At 33.7% G+C, this 22,025-nt stretch overlaps 2 protein-coding genes across 3 annotated transcripts; one reads left to right on the top strand and one right to left on the bottom strand.

Moving 5' to 3' along the window:
• Positions 1-59: 59 nt before the first annotated feature.
• cb21h18orf54 (chromosome B21 C18orf54 homolog) lies at positions 60-6,539 on the bottom strand. Of its 2 annotated transcripts, none has more exons than XM_019076937.2 (8): positions 6,363-6,539; positions 5,203-5,486; positions 3,582-4,298; positions 2,526-2,679; positions 2,265-2,331; positions 2,017-2,184; positions 566-630; positions 60-488 (listed from the first exon to the last, which is right to left on the bottom strand). In XM_019076937.2, the coding sequence occupies exons 2-8, from the start codon at positions 5,459-5,461 to the stop codon at positions 344-346; spliced, it is 1,575 nt and encodes a 524-aa protein (XP_018932482.1). In that variant the 5' UTR covers positions 5,462-5,486; positions 6,363-6,539; the 3' UTR covers positions 60-343. The 2 variants fall into 2 exon arrangements, with proteins under 2 accessions (XP_018932482.1, XP_018932484.1); XM_019076939.2 differs by having other exon boundaries at positions 575-630.
• Positions 6,540-7,374: 835 nt separating this feature from the next.
• Positions 7,375-21,892, top strand: scarb2c (scavenger receptor class B, member 2c). Its single transcript, XM_019076943.2, is given in 13 exon segments — positions 7,375-7,581; positions 8,592-8,668; positions 8,670-8,747; positions 10,243-10,387; positions 10,581-10,766; positions 11,437-11,528; positions 11,658-11,777; positions 12,979-13,157; positions 13,233-13,351; positions 17,029-17,102; positions 18,605-18,656; positions 19,460-19,612; positions 20,689-21,892. Coding segments are annotated over 13 exon segments (1,434 nt in total). The 5' UTR covers positions 7,375-7,461; the 3' UTR covers positions 20,728-21,892.
• Positions 21,893-22,025: the final 133 nt, after the last annotated feature.

Raw genomic sequence — 22,025 nt, 5'->3', positions numbered from 1 at the left:
ATAAAGTAAAATGAATACAAACAGAACATCAGCCTCAGTTAGCCATATAACATTATTGATCCAGTCAGCAATCAAGAACATTGCAAAACTAAATGATTAAATGAACTTGGATATTAATAAGTGACCTGCATGTAAACACACTTTTTTTGACTGATTAGATCGAATGCTACTCATTGCTGGTAAAAGCATGTGCCCTTTGAAACAGCTTCACTCAATAGTTTATTTACATTTTTTATCTTTTAAGAAGTTTTAAAGATCCTTTAAAGCACAATCAGCTTTTTAAGCTAATATGATCAATGAAACCTCTGTATCTGTAGGATAATAAGAGTCTGTGATTTCTGATTCACAAGCGTTTATTGATTCTGGCCCAGTCTGTGATATTAGCTGCAGGAGTGTCTGTACAATCTGTCCCATCATCCTCTGCGCTGGCCTTCCTCTCGTTCATGTCGTCCACAAGTGTTTTCAGTCGGTCCAGGTGATGAAGAGCTCTGAGAAAACAGATCAAAGATCACCAACACTGCACAAGCTTGAATTCATGATCTGAGATCAACGCTGCTTCACTGACCCTCCTGACCTCTGTAATGACTCCACATTTCCCAGATCAGTTTCTTCTGTTTCCTGCTGAGGAACCAAAAAAAGCATTTTTGTTATCAGTAACACCAAACATCAGCTTTATAGAATGACTTCTTCAGAGGAATATGGAACTACTTTCATTATTTTATGACGTTACGCTCAAAAAAAAAAAAAAAAAAAAATTTTTTTATAAAAAATTACTTTTATTTTTTTGTTTCGTTTTACTCTTTTTTAACTCTGGGTTTGGTTTGGTACTTATGTTTGGCAAAGTTTGGTTGAAACAACTTTTTTAAGAAAGTGTTTTGTTTTTTTTGTTTGTTTTTTTTGTCCTTTTTTGTTTTTTTTTAAGATTTAATGTATATTAAAAAAAACTTAACATTCTGCAAAACATCTGATTTTGTGTTTCACAGAGGAAAGAAAATACATCAAGACATTAGGAGTAATAATAATATATACTCTGCTATTCTCTACAGAAGCCTATTTCCACCACAAAATAAAAATAAAAATCATAACTGTGACTTTTTAACTCGCAATAATGAGTTTATATTTTGTAATTCTGCCTTTTTTCCGCACAATTCAGATTTTTGTCCTCGCAATTCTGAGTGAAAAATTCAGAATTACAAAATCTAAATCAAAACTGTAAGAAACAAGCTCAGAATTTAGACTTTCTGAAATTCTAATTTTACATCTCACGATTCTCTTTTTTTCTTCCTGCCACAAAATGAAAAAAAAAAAGAAAAGAGTTAATTGTGACTTTTTTTCTTTCATAATTCAGGCTTAAAGGGTTACTCCACCCACTATGGGACGGTCTCAAGCCTCCAGGTTTTCGACGTGGGGGTAAGTGATTAATGACAACATTTTCATTTTGGGGTGGAGTAACCCTTTAATTCCTCGAAATTAAAAAAAAAACGAAATTCCAAGATAAAAAATTTTCCACAAAAAAAAGAAAAAAAAAAGAAAAAAGAAGCCGTAACTGCAAAACATAAATTCAGAATTGTAAGAACTTTCTCACAATTCTGAATTTACATCTCGCAAATCCAAGACAAATTTCCCCATTGGGGACAATAAAGTGTATTTAATTGAATTGGATTCTGTTCCGCCACAAAAAAAAAAAAAAGGGGTAATGGTGACTTTTTCTTTCACAGTTTGGAGTTTTTTCTCAGAATTGTCAGAAAAAAGTCTGAATTAATTATCTTTTTTTAAATACTGTGGCTTTTATAGTTTGTTATTGCATCTCTTTACAAAAAGTATAATAATATTGCTAATTTATGAATAAATATGTTGTTTTGTAAGTTGTTTTGTATATTGCCTGATACATAAAAACTCATTCTTCTAGCATTCTTACGAACATTTCCACAATGTGACCAACTAGATCACCATATTAATCAGTGAAACTGACAGCTTTGTCAATTATAGCAGAAGCAACGCAGGTTTTCCATTCACCGGCTCCGGTGTGTCTCTCTCCAGCTGTGCGGCTGAAGATGCAGTGGTGGCGTGTGATTGGCTGATCTTGTGCTCGACGGCCTGCAGGCGGAACAGCATGTGTTTGAGTGCCTCCACCGGACCAGGATGCTTCCGGCTGCTGTATCCTGATGAACAGGAAGCTGCAGACTGGAGACAGACAGATTTACACTGAAGAGCATTGAGTTTAAATGAACAGAAGACATAATAATGACTGTCACATACTGTACCTTGCTCCGCTGAAGTTCCTCAGGTGCTGGAGGTTCATCAGCGCCACCCACTGGCACTGGAGATTTACTACAGACGGTAGGACATACATTTACTAGATGCTTTAACTCAAAGAATTTATACTGCATTCAGTCATGCATTTCCTGAGAATCAAATCCATGACCTTTGCATTGCTTTTAAGAACCAAAGACACATTTTTGCTACTAAATAATAGAAGTTTCTTGAGATTCAATGTGAAAATATCATGATTGTCCATCACTCACAACGTCACAGGTGGATTGTCCCAGGATCGGTCCGCGTCCAGAGCGTCCTCCGTATCTCCTGAACTGTTGTGCTCCTTCACCGGCTCACAGAGAGCAAACGAAGACGAGTTTAACATCTGCTCGGCTCTGAAGATCAGAGAACCAATCTTATCATCTGAACAGAGAGAAACACAAGAAGAGACCAGTGAAGGTTTTATCTGGAATGATGTGGAGCCAGTGTTGAGTCTAAAACTAAAAATATTGAAAATAATTCCATTCATTTAAATAAACTTAACACATAAAACTTTTCTTAAAATAAAACTTAATTCACTTAATTTCAGTTAAATTTCTAAAGTACTAAAATTACTAAAATTTTTTTATTTTTTTTTCAGTTCAATTGTTAAAGTACTAAAATTACAAAAAACTATTGAAACCAATAAAAAAACACAAAGCTAAACTAAAATATATATATATTTTTTATGAAATTTAATTGAATAAAAAAATCGGATGTAAATTTAAATATTAATAAAAATATTAAATATATGGAGTATACTATTAAACAGAAAAATATTAATACATTACTGAAACAATGTATTTAAATATTTTGTGTATAATATTATTATTTAAGTTTTTTTTAAAGATTATTTTTCTAATTTTTATTTAATTTATGTTACTAAAACTTTATAAACAAAATAAGTAAATAAATATAAAACAATCAAAACACAGCTAAAACCTAAATTAAAATTTAAATGGATGGAAAGGTGGAAAATATAAAAATAAAAACTAATCAAATATGAATTAATTTAATATTAATGATAATATTAAATAAAAAAATATTATTAAACTGTCTCTCGCCAAGACATTTCAATTTCATTTAGTTTAAGTCATTTAGTTTAACGAGGCATCATTCATTCATTCATGTCGAAGAACTAAATTAGTAAACCTGAAATAAATAAATAACACCATGAAAGTGAGTATATAATACATAAAACTTCAAAAATACATCATTTTATTTCCATTTTTGGAAGAAATATTCCTCTGAAAGTTAGATGGTGGTGTTTGTTTTAACTGGCAAACCTTTGAAAAGTGGTCCTTCATGAACCGGTCCTCTCTGTGCTGCCTGGAGTTTCTGCTCAAACTGTAAACGCAGATCTCTCAGACTGCTCTGATCGGTGGACTGGGATCCATACGGATCTCCTGCGTGACCTCTGACACCTCGCTGACCTCTAGTGTCTGACTGCCGTTCTCCACTGGACTCCTCCAGGTCTCCGACCCATGAAGGAACTCCTGGAGGAAGAGGACGATCGCTCTGCTGGCCGTCTGAGGATCCGTCACACTGTCTCAGCCACACCGGATACTTCAGCTCAGGAACGCTGGTCATCCCGGAAAAATCCATTTCGGATTTCTGGCTGGTCATCCAGCGCGGGAGATGACTGGATCTGGGCGTGTCGGGTGGAAGCGCCCGATTGGTCGGTGGCATGTTGGGGGGAGGAGCTTGACGGTGTGACCGCAAACTGTCCATCAGTAAATCATCCGCAGGGATGGGACGCCTTATGGAGCTTTTATGGGACATAATGGACCGGGAGTGTGACCGGGAGCTAGAGTTGAAGCTCAATCCCAACGGAAAGCTCCCAGAGTGGGAGAGGAGGGCCGAGGTGCGGGTCACGGGGAGAGAGCCGTCATCTGGGAGAGCCAGGAGGTCATCAGTGGTCATACTGAGCCGGTCCGAGTCTCTGTTCCGGACGGGAATGTTCAGGAAGATCAGCTCTTCATCTGTCAGACTCGTCTTCAGTACTGCACACGTCAAAGCACATAAAAACACTGGATGTTAAAAGAGAACGATTCATTTTGGTTACCTGAAATAACATAAATATTAACTGAAATGGGGAAAAAATAAACAAATTAAAGTTAACTAAAATAAAATGACTAAATCTAAAATTTTAATAAATATTATTAAAAATTAAATATTTAAAAAGTAATAATAACAACAAAAACACACAACAAAATTATGTTATGCACAAAATCAAGAGAACTGACACTGTCTCCAATGTTGTTATTGTTAATAAAACTATTAAATTGCAGTTTGGTTAATTGAAATCAAATAAATGTTAACTGAAATGTAAACAAAAAAATAAAAACGGAAAATAAATATAAAGTGTAACTAAAATTTAAATGAATACTAATACAAATTAAATAGACATGTTCAAAAAAAACAAAAACTACTAAAAACGACAAAAGCCAACAATTAAAAAAAAAAAAAAAAAAAAAAAAAAAAAAAACATTAAATCGGGAAAACATAAAAATAAAAATTATAAATATCAAGAATAATAATAATAATAATATAGTTAATGAATAATAAGTAGCATATTAATTAGACTAAAATAACACTGTGCTGATCAGTTATTATAGTTAACTATAACTACAAATATAAAGTAATACGTTACTTGACATAAAAGTTAACTGAATATAATAAACAGATAAAACTTATTGTATTTCAGCTAGCTGCCAAAGATGTATTTCTTGTTTTCATTCCGTTTAACTTGAAATAAAACTTGAAATAAAACTTCCAAGTTCAAGTTCAAGTATAGCACATTTACAGGCTGAGCAAAGTGTAACACAGAAGAGCAAGATAAAAACCACAGCATGTGCACACAACCGAGAATGTTGCTTAAAGCATGAATTGAGTGTGCTGATTTACCGTCTCTGTTTCTGGGATGAGGTTTTGTCCTCTCTTTGGGCAGCTCTAGTTTCCCGGTCGTGGTCTCAGCGTCTCGCAGACTCCTCTGGAAGTCAGTGATGTAAGCGTCCAGCGCCTCTGACGCAGAGATGTAGTGTCTGTCTCTGTATTTGATGCTGGGGACGGGCTCCGGACGCAAGGAGCTCTGCAGGAGTCCAGAAGTGGCCAGCAGCGACGTGACGCTGGACTCGGGAGACATCAGACCGTCTTCAGACGCCATCCTCACACGCTGGACTCATAGCGCTCTGCAGAAACACATGCACTTACATTAATGTGTCATTAGCACACAGTATGCATAACGCATGTATAAATGTTACAAGACATTTCTAGCTATGAAAAAAATAGTAATAATAAAAAATAACTGTCAATCAATAAAAGCATGTACAAGTTGCATGACATTTTTAACTATAAAAATATTAATAATAAAAAATAATTAAATAAAAAAAATATTTGAACCAATGAAAGTATGTATGAAAGTCGCATGACATTTATAATTATGACAAAAAAATGCTTTATTTAATAATAAAAAATGTATTATTATTATTTTAAATGAATACATTTATTAAAATAAATGTAAAAATGTAATAAAATAAATATTAAATAAAAAATACATTTACTGGCATATTACTATTATAATTATTAGTATAACAAATGTAATTAAAGTAGTAAAAACTAAGAATTTCCATATCTATAATTTTCCCCTAATTTTATTCTACACATATCTATAATACAATTATTATTATTATGTTTTAATTTCATTCTAAAATTGTAATTGTTTAGTATTTTAGAGTGGGATGATCATATTTTGGGGTCTGTGGCATCTAAAAAACTGCATTAATTAATGATAACTGACAAACTAATTAGTAAGATTTAATTAAACCTAGGTTTACGTTTTTCATTACTTTAAAACACTTTTAAGTTCATATGTTTGACAGGAGTTTCAGGTTTTTCTGTTTCTGTTGCACAATTATTGCTGGAAATAGACCTTAAATACATTTATTATTATACCAGAATAAGTTGAATGTCTTTAATAAATTTCGACTTGACTGCGAATGTTTTGAATCGATTTTAACTTTCACTTTCCCACATCAAGGGTGAATTTACCAAAAACAGAAACTCACCCGAAGAATCCAGTGCAGAGCACGAACAGAAAGCGAAAGCGAGAATAAATTAAAGTGAATGATTAGAAGAATCTGTTTATAGCTACACACGCTGCTAAACATCCAACAGAAAACTCAAATCACTCAGACAACCGCCGCCGGCAGCTCTGCGCATGCGCACGGAGTCACGTGACCTTCTCTAGACGCTCTATGCTCGGTAGCTGCTCCACTCGGACGAGCGTTTGCGAGCTGCGCATGCGCAGGCGGTCATAAGACTTCTCAAAATGTTCTACGCTCATTAGCTGCGCCACTCAAATGACATCAGCGAAATGGTTTAAAAACAAACCGAAATTTGATTTACCTCCTACAGATTTTCAAAATCACTCTAGACGTGACAGGAAAGCAATAATAAATGGTTGAAATTGTCTATTTATGCCACAGTAATTCAGGTGAATGTGACGTTCTTCTCATAAACATCCTCTCAGAATCAAACAGAAGGAATAATAACGTGTTATAAAAATTCCTGACTCATGAGTGGGCGGCGGTTCTTTCATTTCTCGCTAGAAATAGAATAAGATAGGATGGTAAACACTGCTCAATATGGGCGTGTCGCTAATCGATCGGGTTCACTGGACCAGTAATAATTTATAATAATAACTACTTTAATTCTGTATTGTGTTTTTTCAATTTAAATGTCAATTAAAATGATTTTTTCCGAGAGTAATTTATTGCCAGCGTATACCGCGCTGTCACGTGATATCTGATACTTTTCTCATCGCTGATCGGGTTTGTCGTCTGTTGTTACAGCGTATATACACGTCTTTTTGAATAGAATAAAATATCGTATTTTCTTTTGCATGCCGTGTAAAAATCTTTTGGATTAATGTTTTTCTAACGATTATACTTTCCAGAGTGAACATGTGCTCTAGTAACACAAACCCCGTCGCGAGTTTTGAATGGGTTTCTATGGAGGATCGTCTCAGCGAGCCGTCGAGCGCCCCCTGCAGGAACACACGCTTTGCGTCTCGATGTTTGTTTCTCTCTGTGTGCTGCTGACACATGTAAACACCTCGAGTCTGGTTCAGCTGCTGTGTGTCTTTGTCCGTCCCTGTCCAGGATCATGCTCCGGTCCTGCTGTGTTTACGGCGCAGGAATCCTCTGCGTTCTGCTGTTAATCGCCGGGATTGCGATGGCTTTGACGCAGGTCTTTCAGAAACTTATAGACAACACAATAAAAGAGGTCAGTGAGTATGAGTGTGTCTTCATAGGTTCATATGTGCTTTTCATATCATATTTATGTTATGTTCTTCATACATATGCTGTGACTATAATATATAATATAATATTTAATTATAATGCCATAGTATATTGTGTATTATTATTATTATTATTATTTAGTATTATTTTCTCCTCACATAATATTGTAGAACTTTAATACACACCATATTAATTTACCATGGTATTTAAATTCTATTCATGAGCATTATAATCTGGCATTATTCTGAAATGTAATTTCCTAGTTTTGATTAAAGATAATATTATATAAAGTCCTATAGAAATCCAAACATATGCTATATGTAAAATTATAGCATGTATTATAATGTAATATATTTTATTATAATATCATATTATATTATATAGTAATATTAAATAACCCAAGCAATATTATTATTATTATTATTATTATTATTATTATTATTATTATTATTATTATCATTAATTATTATTTTCAACTCACATAATATTATCGTAATACCATAATTGTAAAATTATGAAACATTATTATAAATCATATTCATTCATCATTGTATCTACATTATGTTTATGGAAATGCCATGCGCATGTTCAAAATATGGCATTTTTTATGATTTTTGCCAGCGTTAGTATTATGAAGTTTTTCTTTAAAGATTGAGTTTAAAAGAATATTGACACAAATTGCTTTACATGTACTAATATGATGGTATCAGTGGTAATACCATGGTATTGAATTAATATCATATTTATATGCCATATGCTTTTTCAAGGAGAGAAATTACATAACAATACCATGTCCAGAAAATGGCATTTTTTGTTTAGATTTTTCTAAATGTGCACTTGGAGTTGGAAATGAAAAATAAATATATGATATTATGAAGTTCTCAGTTTGTTTAAAGCAGCTTTATGTGTTTCTCTTCCTAAACTGTTTTAGAAACAATGAGTTTGTAAAAATAACTTTGGTCATCACTGCCCACAATTCACTTTCCCTTACAGCAAGTAGTCTTGGAAAATGGGACGGAGGCATTTTCGGTGTTTCAAAACCCACCGCCGCCGGTTTACATGCAGTTTTACTTTCAATCTGACCAATCCTGCAGAGGTTCTGGATGGAGACAAACCATTCGTCCTTCAGGTCGGCCCGTACACATACAGGTCAGTGATGACACTGAAAACATGCTCATCTTGTTTTCCTCTCGATGTGTGACGGATGGGAAGGCGATTCACATGACTGAGTATTTGCTGTAGCTTCCTCTTGCACGAGCTTGCACGAGCTTGCACAAGTTTCTCTTGATGACACATCAGATATTCTGTGTTCCTGAAAACCTTGTAACACTTCAGGGCTTCTGTATTTGTTTATCTGAAGCCACAAGGAAAACCCTAGCAACCACATAGCAATCTATCTGAGAGACTTAAATCCTTCACACTTTGAGCTTTCAAAATGCTTCGAACTTAGAACTGGTTCAAACTTTAAGTTTAAAAAAGCTTCTAGCAAAAAAAAAAAAACTGCTTCAAACTCAAAACTGCTTTAAACTTTAAGCTTTTAAAACTTAAAACTGCTTCAAAATTAAAACAATTGAAAAAACTTTTTCTAACTTAAAACTGCTTTTAAAAACTAATTCAAACTTCAAGCTTATAAAACCTAAAAATGCTTTTAAAAATGTTTCAAACTTTAAAACTGCTTTAAAAATGGCTTCAAATGTAAAGCTTTTAAAACTGCTTTAGACTTAAAACTGCTTTTAGAAACTGCTTCAAACTTAAAGCTTTTAAATTGCTTCAAGCATAAAACTGCTTCAAACTTAAAACTGCTTTTAAAACTGCTTCAAGCTTTTAAAACTTAAAACTGCTTTTAAAACTGCTTTTAAAACTGCTTCAAGCTTTTAAAACTTAAAACTGCTTTTAAAACGGCTTCAAACTTAAAACTGCTTTTAAAACTGCTTCAAACTTCAAGTTTTTAAAACTTAACCCCTTTCCAGTCACCCCCCATTTTCGGCACTGCTTCAAACTTCAAGCTTTTAGAACTTACAACTGCTTTTAAAAATGGCTTCAAATGTGAAGCTTTTAAAACTGCTTTAGACTTAAAACTACTTCAAGCTTTTAAAACTTAACTGCTTTTATAACTGTTCAAAGTTAAAACTGCTTTCAGAGTCCAAGCTTTTAAAATCGCATCAATCTTAAAACTGCTTTTAAAATGGCTTTAAACTTAAAGCTTTTAAAAGGCTTCAAATCTAGAATTGCTTTTAAAACTGATTCAAACTTGAAAATGCTTTTAAAACTGCTTTAAACTTCAAACTGCTTCAAACTTCAAACTGCTTCAAACTTAAAACTTTTAAAATTGCATCAATCTTAAAACTGCGTTTTAAAATGGCTTTAAACTTCAAGCTTTTAAAACTGCTTTAAACCTAGAATTGCTTTTAAACTGATTAAAACTTGAAACTGCTTTTAAAACTGCTTTGAACCTAAAACTACTTACAACATCAGGTGGTTCTTATGAACACCAGATGCTCTCTGTTCATTAAAACCACATAACGCTTCAGATTTTAGTAATTATTTATCCTGAATCACATGACCTGTTGTTTTAAAATAGCTCAACTCCATGACAGTGTTATTTTCATGTCAATAAGAGCCACAATTGCATTTCCTCTTTCAGGGAGTATCGGCCGAAGGAGGAAGTTAAATTTCTGGACAACGGAACCAGAGTGGAGGCTATCAGTCCGAAGACATACGTGTTTGAGCCCAACATGTCACGCGGATCTGAGGATGACATCATTCGAACGGTTAACATCCCTGCTGTGGTGAGATTGTGATCTCTGACCTACTAAAACCACAGAGCAATAAGGGCATGTCATGTGTTTAATGGGTGAATCTTGTGAAAGCGTGTCACATTTCACCCTAAAATCTAAATAAAAAAGAAGAAATTATGTTTGCATAAAAAAATGAAATCTGAGATTAGATAATTCACTGTGTATTGGTGTTTTTTGACTTTAGACCGTGATGGAGAAAACCAAAGATAGATGGTTTGAAGGCTTAGTCAGTGCCTTGATGAAATCAAAGGGCATCGGTGTGTTTGGGACGTTCAGGGTCGGTGATCTGCTGTGGGGTTACGAAGATCCGCTGCTTAAATTAATCCAGAAATTTATCACAATGGATGACCACTTCGGACTTTTTTATAAGGTAAGTGGTGTTTGCTGTCAATCATCACTATTACTAGTGCAAGTTTTATACCTCTAACACTAATTAATAAAGTTCAGTGTGTGTGTCATTCTGCAGTGTTTGAGCTTTAGACAGCAATGACTCAGTTCATGTGTTTTGTGGCATGAGTCAGTAGCTCTCTTTTTGGCTGATTCTTAGCTTCAGAAACAAAAATGTTTTCAATACTTTTATTAATCAAGGATGCATTAAATTGATTAAATGTGACAGTAAAGACATTTGCAATGTTGCAAAAGATTTCTGTTTCAAATAAATGCTGTTCTTTGAACTTTCTATTCATCTGTGAATCCTGAAAAATTAAATGCATGACAGTTTCCTCATAAATATCGGGCAGCACAACTGTTTTCAACATTGATAATAATCAGAAATGTTTCTTGAGCAGCAAATCAGCATATCAGAATGATTTCTGAAAGAATCGGTTTCATTTTAACATGTTTACATAGAAAACAGCTATTATAAATTGTAGTAATATTTCACAATTTTTACTGTATTTTTGATCAAATAAAAGCAGCCTTGGTGAACAAAAGAGACTTTAATGTAACTGTACTTGATATTTGTGTTTCTCAGCAATACACACATCTGTTAATTGTTTGTGTACATGTGTTTCATTCTCATGTCACTGACTGTGTTTTAGAAAAATGGCACCGATGACGGTGATTATATTTTCTTCACGGGGAAGCAGAATTATCAGGACTTTGCTCGTATAGACAAGTGGAACGGAAACAGGTAAAATCGGCAGAAAACTCACCGTCTCGTTTTATCTCTAGAAGATTCATGAATGGATTTAGAAGGAGCTGCACAATCAGCATGTGCTGAGAGACCACAGAATTATGTATTATTTGTTCTGTTTGTCAGTTCATTGAACTGGTGGAGTACAGAAGGGTGTAACAGGATCAACGGCACTGACGGAGCATCTTTCCATCCAGTCATCACAAAAACAGAGAAACTCTATATATTCTCCTCTGATCTGTGCAGGTGAGGACGCAGACCACTCAAACACACTGACCTGTTAACAGATCTTAAATTCATTCAGAGTATGCTAGTGTGTATTAAATTGATAAATAAATGCTGTTATTTTGATCTTTCTATTCATCTCTGAATGCAGAAAAAATTAAATGCATCACAGTTTCCACAAAAATATTGGGCAGTACAACTGTTTCTAACATTGATAATAATCAGAAATGTTTCTTGATCAGCAAATCATCATATTAGAATGATTTCTGAAGATCATGTGACACTGAAGACTGGAGTAATGATGCTGAAAATACAGCTGCACATCACAGAAATAAATTACAGTTTAACAGATATTCATGTAGAAGCAGCTATTTTAAATTGTAATAATATTTTACGATTTTACTGTGTTTTTGAACAAATAACTGCAGCCTTGGTGAGCAGAAGAGACTTCTTTTAGAAACATTAACAAATCCTGCCGACCCCAAACTATTGAACAGTACAGTATGTGATGATACTTTGACAAATATTAATATATGATGATGATATATAATCTTAATATATGATAAATAAATGGTAATATGATGATTATCAACTATTTAAACAATATTTTAGCATATTCACATTCAGCTGCCAAATCATGAGTATAAGTATAAACATTTTTTATTATTGCAATTTTTATTGTAATTTTTATTGTAATTTTTATTGTAAATTAATAATGGTTTCTGAGTCACTGATTTAAGGCTTAGTTTATAAATTCTGTTATGGATTCAGGATTGATCATATTGAGTCTGAACGTGTGACCTGTTGAACTCATTGCTTATGTGTGACTAAGCATTTTTCCTAAAAGAGTGATTTTTTTTTTCTCAGGTCACATACTGTATGTGGGTCAAGCATGTGTGATTCGTCATTCTGCTTTCTGTGGTTGTTTAATTAGGTCTAAATCAGGCCTCCAAACAAGCAAAACTATTCAGCAGTTTACTGAAGTGATTATCAAACATAAAAACAGGTTATAAAAGAAACAATTCTTCAGCCAGAACCATTTTACAGAAAAATTATAGTCAGCAAACAAAGCTGTTAAATCTGAGAAGTAGGTCAAACTGAAACACAAATCTGCTTTTCAGATGTATTGCTTATTTACTTAAATAAGAAAACAATCACAGTCCTAAACAAAACTGTCTTTCAGTGGTATCAGTGTGTGTTTTCGGCATGTTTTTGTTGACAGGTCTATATATGCCCAGTACGAGTCTGATGTGAGCGTACGAGGGGTTTCTGGTTTCCGCTTTGTCCCACCCAGCCAGGTTTTCGCCAATCTTACGATTAACCCGGATAACGCAGGCTTCTGTGTGCCAGCTGGGAACTGTCTGGGCTCCGGCCTCCTCAATGTCAGCGCCTGCAAAGAAGGTCAGTGAGAGTCTGAATGTAGTTTGTAACCGTACAGACGTGGGACGTCCCGCTAACGTGTGTATCTCCTCTCAGGTGCGCCCATCATCATGTCCTCCCCTCATTTCTACCAGGCTGATGACAAATTCGTCCAGGATGTGTTTGGGATGAATCCCAACAAGGAGGAGCACGAGACGGTCATTGATGTCAACCCGGTAAGTCTGTATAAACCTGATGTAAAAGTCTGTCGAATTGATTAGAAACTGACACTTTTCTCTCATTTTTATGCTCCATTCATGCACTTGCATGTTTCCAAGTGGAGAATTCCAACTCGCTATTCGGAAAAGTGCAATATAATCACAGTCGAGTGATGCTTTATTGTGCAGAAACCCTCTCTGTATGACATCATATGAGCATGTCGGCACCCAGGATCACGTTTATCCAATGTTTGCAGTGATAAAACAGTAAATGATCCTCTCAATTGATAAACGTAGTCCTGTGGAACATGCATTTGTTTCATTGTGCGTTATCTTCAAGCATCAGACAACAGTGAGAGATACAAGAACATCCCATGGTGGAGTGTGATTTTAGACCAGTGAGATTTAACTATAGGTGGAGCTGCAATCTAAAACAAGCAAAAATAATGTCTCATCGTGTGTCACTTGGGGTTGCAGGTTCAGTTGAACAACAAAGATTAACGTGGAAGTGGAAGTATATATATATTAGTGATTGACACTTTCCATCAATCATATCGCCATATGATCCATAAGCTATCACATAAAATATTTTCTCTGAATTTTTCATTTAACATTCATGTGAAAATATATAGGTGCCTTTATATTTTAGAAATATTTGAAAACCCAAGTATAGTGTGCATATATTGAGCATAGTGTGTATATGAGTATAGTGTGTATATAATGAGTATAGTGTGTATATAATGAGCATAGTGTGCATATAATGTGTACAGTGTGCATGTAATGAGTATAAACAATGAGTATAGTGTACATGAGTATAGTGTGCATATGAGTAAAGCATGTCTATGATGAGTATAGTGTGCAAAAAAGTATAGCATGCAATTGATGCAAATAATGAGTATACATGTGAATAATAAGTATAGTGTGCTTATGAGTATAGCATGTATAGAATGAGTATAGAGAGTAACGTTTATATATATATATATATATATATATATATATATATATATATATATATATATATATATATAGTGTGTATATATAATGAGTATACATGTAAATAATAAGTATAGTGTATACGAGTATAGTGTGCATATGAGTAAAGTATGCCTATGAGTATAGTGTGCAAAAAAGTATAGCATGCAATTGATGCAAATAATGAGTATACATGTAACTAATAAGTATAGTGTATAGTGCTTATGAGTATAGCATGTATAGAATGAGTATAGAGTGTAACTTTTATATATAGGTGTATATAATGAGTGTAGCATTTATATATAGAGTAAAGTGTGTGTGTGTGTGTGTGTGTGTGTGTGTGTGTGTGTGTGTGTGAGATGAGTGTACCATGTATATATAGTATCAATATAATGAGTATAGTGTGCATATAAAGAGTATACATGTAAATAATGAGCATAGTGTATATGAGTTTAGTGTGTATGTAATGTTAATAGTGTACATATAATGAGTATAGAATGAATATAAGTATAGCATGTATATAATAAATAGAGTGTGTGTATATAATGAGTATGTAGTGTAAATAATGTATATACTGTAGTATGTGTTTATCTGCACTGCCATAAGAGGGCGTCATCACACCACACTCAGGCTTCCGGCCTACAATATTAATGAGACACAGGATCAGTTTCATTATGAAACTGACGCATTGCTACAGATCCAGAGTGATTGAAAGAATGAATAACAGTATCTGTATTTCATTATTTACTGACAGAACAAACACATTTTACGCTTGTGTCTGAGTCACTCTCTGATAAAGCAGATGATGTTAGGATGATGTTATCTGATTTCCCAGCTAGTCCAGACGCGTCCCACTTCCCAGCAGGTAGTTAGTAATTAAACCGGTGGCTGTTTCGTTTATTTTGTGTCGTGGGAGTTTTTTTTCGTTTACAGTCACGTAAACGAGTTTCTACAAACCTTTTGTTTAGTTTAATAAAATAAAATTATTGGAGCACTAGTTTCTTCCAGGAGCATGTTAAATAACTGCACATGTGTGTTTGAGAAGTGCTTTTGCTGCAGGTTTGGGATGTCCACGGATCAGCAGGATAAAGTGTACTGTGGGTGTGTTTTATGGTGTTTGTATAGGTTCACTTGGAACAGATTCAGGTGCTCCTTCTACCCTATAAAACTGTGCTACAGTAACCGTATCAGATGGTAATACCACCATGTACCATGATACTGAATTATATATATCATCATGCCTTTGGCACACAGCACATTCCCGCTTATTGTGGATGAAATGTTTTTGCGTTTGAGCCTTAAATGGGTCGCACACACACCTCTGGATTCATTCTTAGATAAGCAGATGTGTTTGAGTATCTGTTAACATTTTTCACATTCTGAAACAGCTGGTGATCAGAATCCAACCAGGTAATATCTATACTGTAAAAGCCAGTGTAACAAGAGTTTTTAGGGTTTGTTTACCTTAAGTTCACATTAAATAAAAATAAACTCTATTTACTTTCTTCATGCATGCTCTGTCTTGTGAACGATTCATCAGTGTATTATACTGTAAAGAAAACACATAACAACACAGATGCATTTCACAGTTCTTTAATGTAAGTTAATAGCCACATGACATGCAGGTAAATAAATAAATAATAATAATAATTATATATATATTATTAAGTCTTTTATTTTGATGATTTTTATTTTAGATATTTATATATTTGTTTATATAAATGTTTACACTTTTATGATTTTATTAATGTTTAGTTTGTGTTAAACTATTTTAAGATAATTTGTAATTATTTTATAGGCTACTGATAGCACTTGTTTTTAACACTAAACAACAACAACAACAAAAACAATTCTCCATATATCATCCAAACTGTTTGAAAACTCCTGAATTGACTGGTAATTGTGTAGTTACGATGTGTATGTGAGTATAGTGTGCATATGACAAGTGTAATGTGCATTTAAGGAGTATAGAGTGTAGTGTGCATATAAGGAGTATAATGTGCATATAATGAGTATAGTGTGTGTATATAAGAACTATAATTTGCATAATAGGAGTATAGTGTGCATATAATGAGCATAGTATGCATATAACAAGTATAGTGTGCATATAATGAGTATAGTGTGTGTATATAAGAAGTATAATTTGCATAATAGGAGTATAGTGTGCATATAATGAGCAAAGTATGCATATAACACGTATAGTGTGCATATGATGAGTAAAGTATGCATATAACAAGTATAGCGTGCATATAAGGAGCGTAATGTGCATAAAAGGAGTATAGTGTGTGTGTATAATGAGTATAATGTGCATATAAGGAGTATACAATGCATATAGTGTGCATTTAAGGAGTATAGTGTGCATATAATGAGTAAAGTGTACATATAATTAGTATAGTGAGTATATAGTGATTATATAAAGTGCATATAGTGTGCATATAAAGAGTATAGTGTGCATATAATGAGTATATTAATTTTTTATTAGTTATTATTTTAAAATTATTTATTTGTTTAACATTTTAAATGTATTTAGTGTCTTATTTATATATGTTTTTATTTGAAATGTATTTATTTTAATTTTACATTTATGATCTTATTTATTTTTAGCTTTTCATCATCTCACAAACCCCCAGGGATTTGTGAGAAGCCAGTATTGAGTAATATTAACCAAGAGTCAGATTTATTAGGGAATCTGACGTTGATTTTGTGTGTGTTTGTGTTCTCAGCTCACTGGAATGTTGCTTCGGGGTGCGAAGCGTGTTCAGGTGAACGTCTACCTGCATCAGATCCAGGGATTCAGGTGAGGATGAGTCTCTCAGTGACCCGAGTTAGTTTAGCATGGACTGCTAACATTTCCTTCAAAAAAACTGAGAAATCTAGGAATAGTGTCTACACACACCTCTGTTAAAATCACAGATTTTGGAGACATAATACATCTTTTCCACCTTTAATACGATATTAAAACCAATAAAATTCAAGAAAAAATATTGTTTTATATTTTATGTTTCTATTTTTCTGTTTAGATGTTTTTTATTTTTTTATTTATTTTTTTTTTTTTGCATTATATATTTTTGTTTTTTGTGTGTTTTTATTATGTATATATAAATACAAACACATGCATGTATATATTTAAGAAAAATGTTATGTTTATATATTACATATATTTATTTATAAAATATAAGAATATAAATGTATATCCATGCAAATATTTTCAAATTATATACTGTATGTTTGTGTATTTATATATGCATAATAAATATACACAGTATACATATATTACGTAAACAAAAAGTTTTATTTTGGATGCGATTAATCATGATTAATTGTTTGACAGCACTAGTTTCTATATTATATTTTTCCATAAAAGTTTTTTTTTTATTGTTTGTTACATGAATTGTGTTGGTTTTAATATTGCATTACAGGTGAGAAAATATCTGGCACGGTTTACATTTTTTATTTCTCTAAAACCTGTTATTTTTATAGCATGTTTATAGTTTAATATAGTACAGTTTGAACACGTTTTAGCATTTGTGTTTTTCTGTTGACTTACCAGAAAAGTCATTTCACCTTCTTTAACTTAATTAGTTTTGATGCTTTTAATTTGACTGACACTCTTTCACTGCCAAATGCAGAAAGTTTGATGTTATGAGGTAAAATGGACCACAGATGGATTATTTTAATCTGTAACTCAGAACGACTTTGAGTAAGTAAGGTAAGGTGTGTTTGGAGACCCACTGTGGGGTTACATGAGCTCATTACATAAGTCTCTCCTGAACCATGACCTGAAGTAGGTCAGTCCAGCTGTAATGATTGACAGCTGTGTGTTGGAGTTATTTTAGGACGTGTAGCGAGCGGATCGGTTTCTGAGTCTGTTTGGGGGTCAGGTGGTCCAATGACGCGTCCGAAGACCCGACGCTGCCAAACGTCCCACTTGAGCCGACAGCTCGTTGGCTTGGTTTTGAAATGCGATCTATCTGAGAGCACAGATAAATCCTGCTCATGAGCGTGTGAATGTAAAACATCTCTCCTCGCCTGTAATTATCAGTGTGACACACGGCATGAGCTGCCTTCCCACAGTCCCATTCATCTGATAGTGTGTGTCTGAGAGGCTTTTTCTTGAAGAGATGTGCGTGTGTGTCCATTTGCATTCGTCTCAAACCATGCTGATTGGTCTAAACAAGCAGTGTTATTTTAGTACCACTGATATACTGTTACAGCTTTAGTTAATATTTTGATTTAGATTTTATTTTTGCATCTTAATATACATACCATCAAAATCATATTTTCTTTTTTGTTTTGCAGTCAAACTGGCAAGATCCGGACGCTGGTGTTTCCAGTGATGTACCTTAATGAGGTAAATTTTTAGAAAATCATCATCGGTATTTTTCTACAAGGCTTTAATAGCATGTCAAGTTTGTCTACGTGTCAGAACATGTGTTGCTGTCGAGTTCAAATAGTTACTCTCAAATAGTTGCAATGTCAAGGTCATGGGCTCGCTTCCCAGAAAAATGAACCGAAAAACTTAACTTTTACTTTTTTTTTACTCTCACATAAATCCACAAAAAAACCATATAGCAAACTGCTGGATTGTTTATATATATCGTCACAAAATTCACCTCTGTTATCAGTCAGATCTAACTTGCTTAATGCAACTATATTTAAGATATTAAGATATTATAAACATGAATATCATGATTTTCTGTGAAGCTGCAGTCCAGAGGGATCAAGAGCTTGTGTCTTGACTTTTTCATCACATGTGTATTTGTTGCTTTGTTGAGATGCAAAATATCAGGTGAAAGGTGCAACAGATAAAGCGTCCAAACACGATGCAAAATGTATGTTAACCTTTGAACGGCACAAGGCATGAACGAGTAAATGAAGCCGAGAGAGGTGAGGTTGCATCAGCTTGAATCATGTTTAAAAATAAAGAGATAAACCAGTCTCAGAATTAGAGGATTAGAGGATTTTTTTCCTGGATAAAAGTGCACTAAATGAAAAAGATCATAGTTCTGTTGAATAAGATCTTAACTCTAAAGCAGTTATTTTGAGTTCACATTACCAGACAGAACAACAAAGGGCTTGAGCAGGAAATATTAAATTGTTTTTCTTCATTTCTGTCTCTTGTTATCTTCTAAACGCTTCCATCCTGTTTTCCAGAGCGTCCTTATTGATGAGGAATCTGCCAAGAAGCTGTACGCAGTTGTTTCCGAGGCTAATGTGATTGTCAACATCCCCTTCATAGTGATCAGTGTAGGCATCTTACTGGGTGTCATCTTCATCATATTAATGTGCCGACAGCAGACATCACCGGTGAGGATCTCGTATCACTTCCTACACTAATACTATTAAAAAAAATTTTTGTTAACTTAAATAAAGCTGCATTAAAATAAAAAAAATAAAAAAAAATATATATATATATATATATAAAGGAAAAGAAAAAAATAATAATTAAAATGAAAATATAAATTAAATTTAATTAATGTTTTTCTTCTCTGCATTTCTCCACTTCGCTAACTTGTCTCATAAACCTGGAATCAAATTTTACAAGTATTGTTTGACTCTTTGATGAATTGCTTTTGGTCCTCTGCAAATCGCTTTAGGTAAACGTGTCTGCTAAATGCATACATGTAAATAAAATATAAATATTAAATGAAGAACTTAAACGAAATTAAAATTTGAAATGTTGCCTTGACAACTAACAGAAATAAGTTTAAGTACTAAAATGACTAACTACAACTAAAATAAAATGAGCTTAAAAAATAAATTTAAAAATGTTTATAAAGTGACAAAAGCAAGTAAACAACATACTAAAATATTAAAAATAAAAGCTCATTTATAATATTTTTTTCTTCTCTGCATTTGTCCTATAATTTAGCTTGCTTCCTAATCTAGTTGTCTAATAAACATAAAAGTGCCTTCTAAATACATAAATGTATATGTAAATTTAAATAAAAAAAAATAGAAATATTAGAAAAGTATTAGGTGCCACGCTGTCTTTGCAGGTGGTTTTCACTTTTGCTATATTTTCTTTGATGCAAACCACGATTTTGATATAATGTAGAGGTAGAGTTGAGTGTCATCAGCATAGCAATGATATGAAAAGCCATGTTTCTGAATGACAGAACCTAGTGATGCCATGTAGACAGAGAAGAGAAGTGGTCCAAGAACTGAGCCCTGAGGCACCCCAGTAGTTAGATGTTGCGACTTGGACGCCTCACCTCTCCAAGATATCTTGAAGGACCTATCCGAGAGATAAGACTCAAACCACTGGAGTGTGGTTCCTGACATACAAATATAATAATATATATAGTAGAAATATGAAAATAAAACTGTGCATTCTGTGATTGCAATTCTCCAGAAAGAAACATTTTTTTTCTTTCTTTCAGAGCACCGAGGCCGAGCGGCAGCCCCTGCTTTCATCGTAAACTCCCCAGATGTCATGATGAACCAACATGCGTTTAGACATTGAGCTTGATTTCATTTTCACACGGCCAGAGTCAGTTCAAGGTGCATCGGTGCATGCGGCAGACGACTCAAAGTGCAAAGTTTGTCTCCGGTCACCTGGCCTCGGATCCAGGTCTTTCAAACGTGTTTTTAATGCATATAATGCTTCAGACGATTGATTGAGTATCACATAACCAAATAGTGCAGGCGTGTCCAAATCAGCCAATGAGTTTCCTGTCCTAAACTGAATTATATATCAGAAAACACTAATAGAAACAGCAGACGTGATGCAACACGTTACACATCAGTGCTCGAGATATTGATGTCACCTGTACACATCACAATGATATTAATACACTTATGCAATTGCAATGAGCTCATCTGAAAAATAAACTGATAGCGGTGCCAACTCATTCTGATTTCAGGACTAATGTAAGTTTTAGTCTGCTTCACGTGAATCTGACAGTCAATAATGTGCCACACACATTTTAAAATGACCAAATAACTTGGTTTGCCATGATGTATTTGCGCTTGTTTTCTCCTCTGCCATATATGTGATTTTAGATGCAAACTAACATTTTGATGGTACATTGGCTCAGTAATGTTTTTAGAGTCAGCTAATAACACGTTTACAATATCTCTGAAAGAAATTGATCATAATCACTAATTTAAACTGTTTGCAACGCTACAATTTCTTGAATAACCAGACACAACCTTGTTTTCAGTGTTCAGTAAATGCAGTATAAAGTGTTTCATCAGTATTACCACAGCATTGAGAAGATTCGTTTTCCTCAACGTTTCAGTTTCCTGAATATATTTAATGTTCATTTTCATGCACTGATCAGTTTAGTTTTTATTTTTATTTTTTTTATGTTTAATAAACCTCATGTCCTGCATGGTTCATTTCATGTTTTATTCTTGTAGGTGTTTGGTGGCAGTTCATGGCTGGTTTGGTGTTTTTTAGGTCTGAAAAGGGAAGATTTGAGGATTGCTAATTTTGTATCAGTGAAGTTCACAATATCACTACAGTGCGTGATGCCTGTGGGTTTGATCTGAAACTGTGGTGTGATTTCAGTTTCACTTCAGCTTGACAGTAAATGTACTTTTCCCATGATGTAAATCTTAATTAAATCTCCTGATTATGATGATTGTGGAATGATAGTGTGAACTGTGTTTATGAATTAAGACCCAGTGATGAAAACACTGTTTTAGGTTTAAAAAAGGAATGTTCATGATTGATTCCATTTTTAAAATTCATTTTTTATGCATTTATTTCATC

This window comes from Cyprinus carpio, chromosome B21, assembly GCF_018340385.1.
Source record: "Cyprinus carpio isolate SPL01 chromosome B21, ASM1834038v1, whole genome shotgun sequence".
Classification (NCBI taxonomy): Eukaryota; Metazoa; Chordata; class Actinopteri; order Cypriniformes; family Cyprinidae; genus Cyprinus; species Cyprinus carpio.
This window is presented reverse-complemented; position numbering and strand designations above follow the sequence as displayed.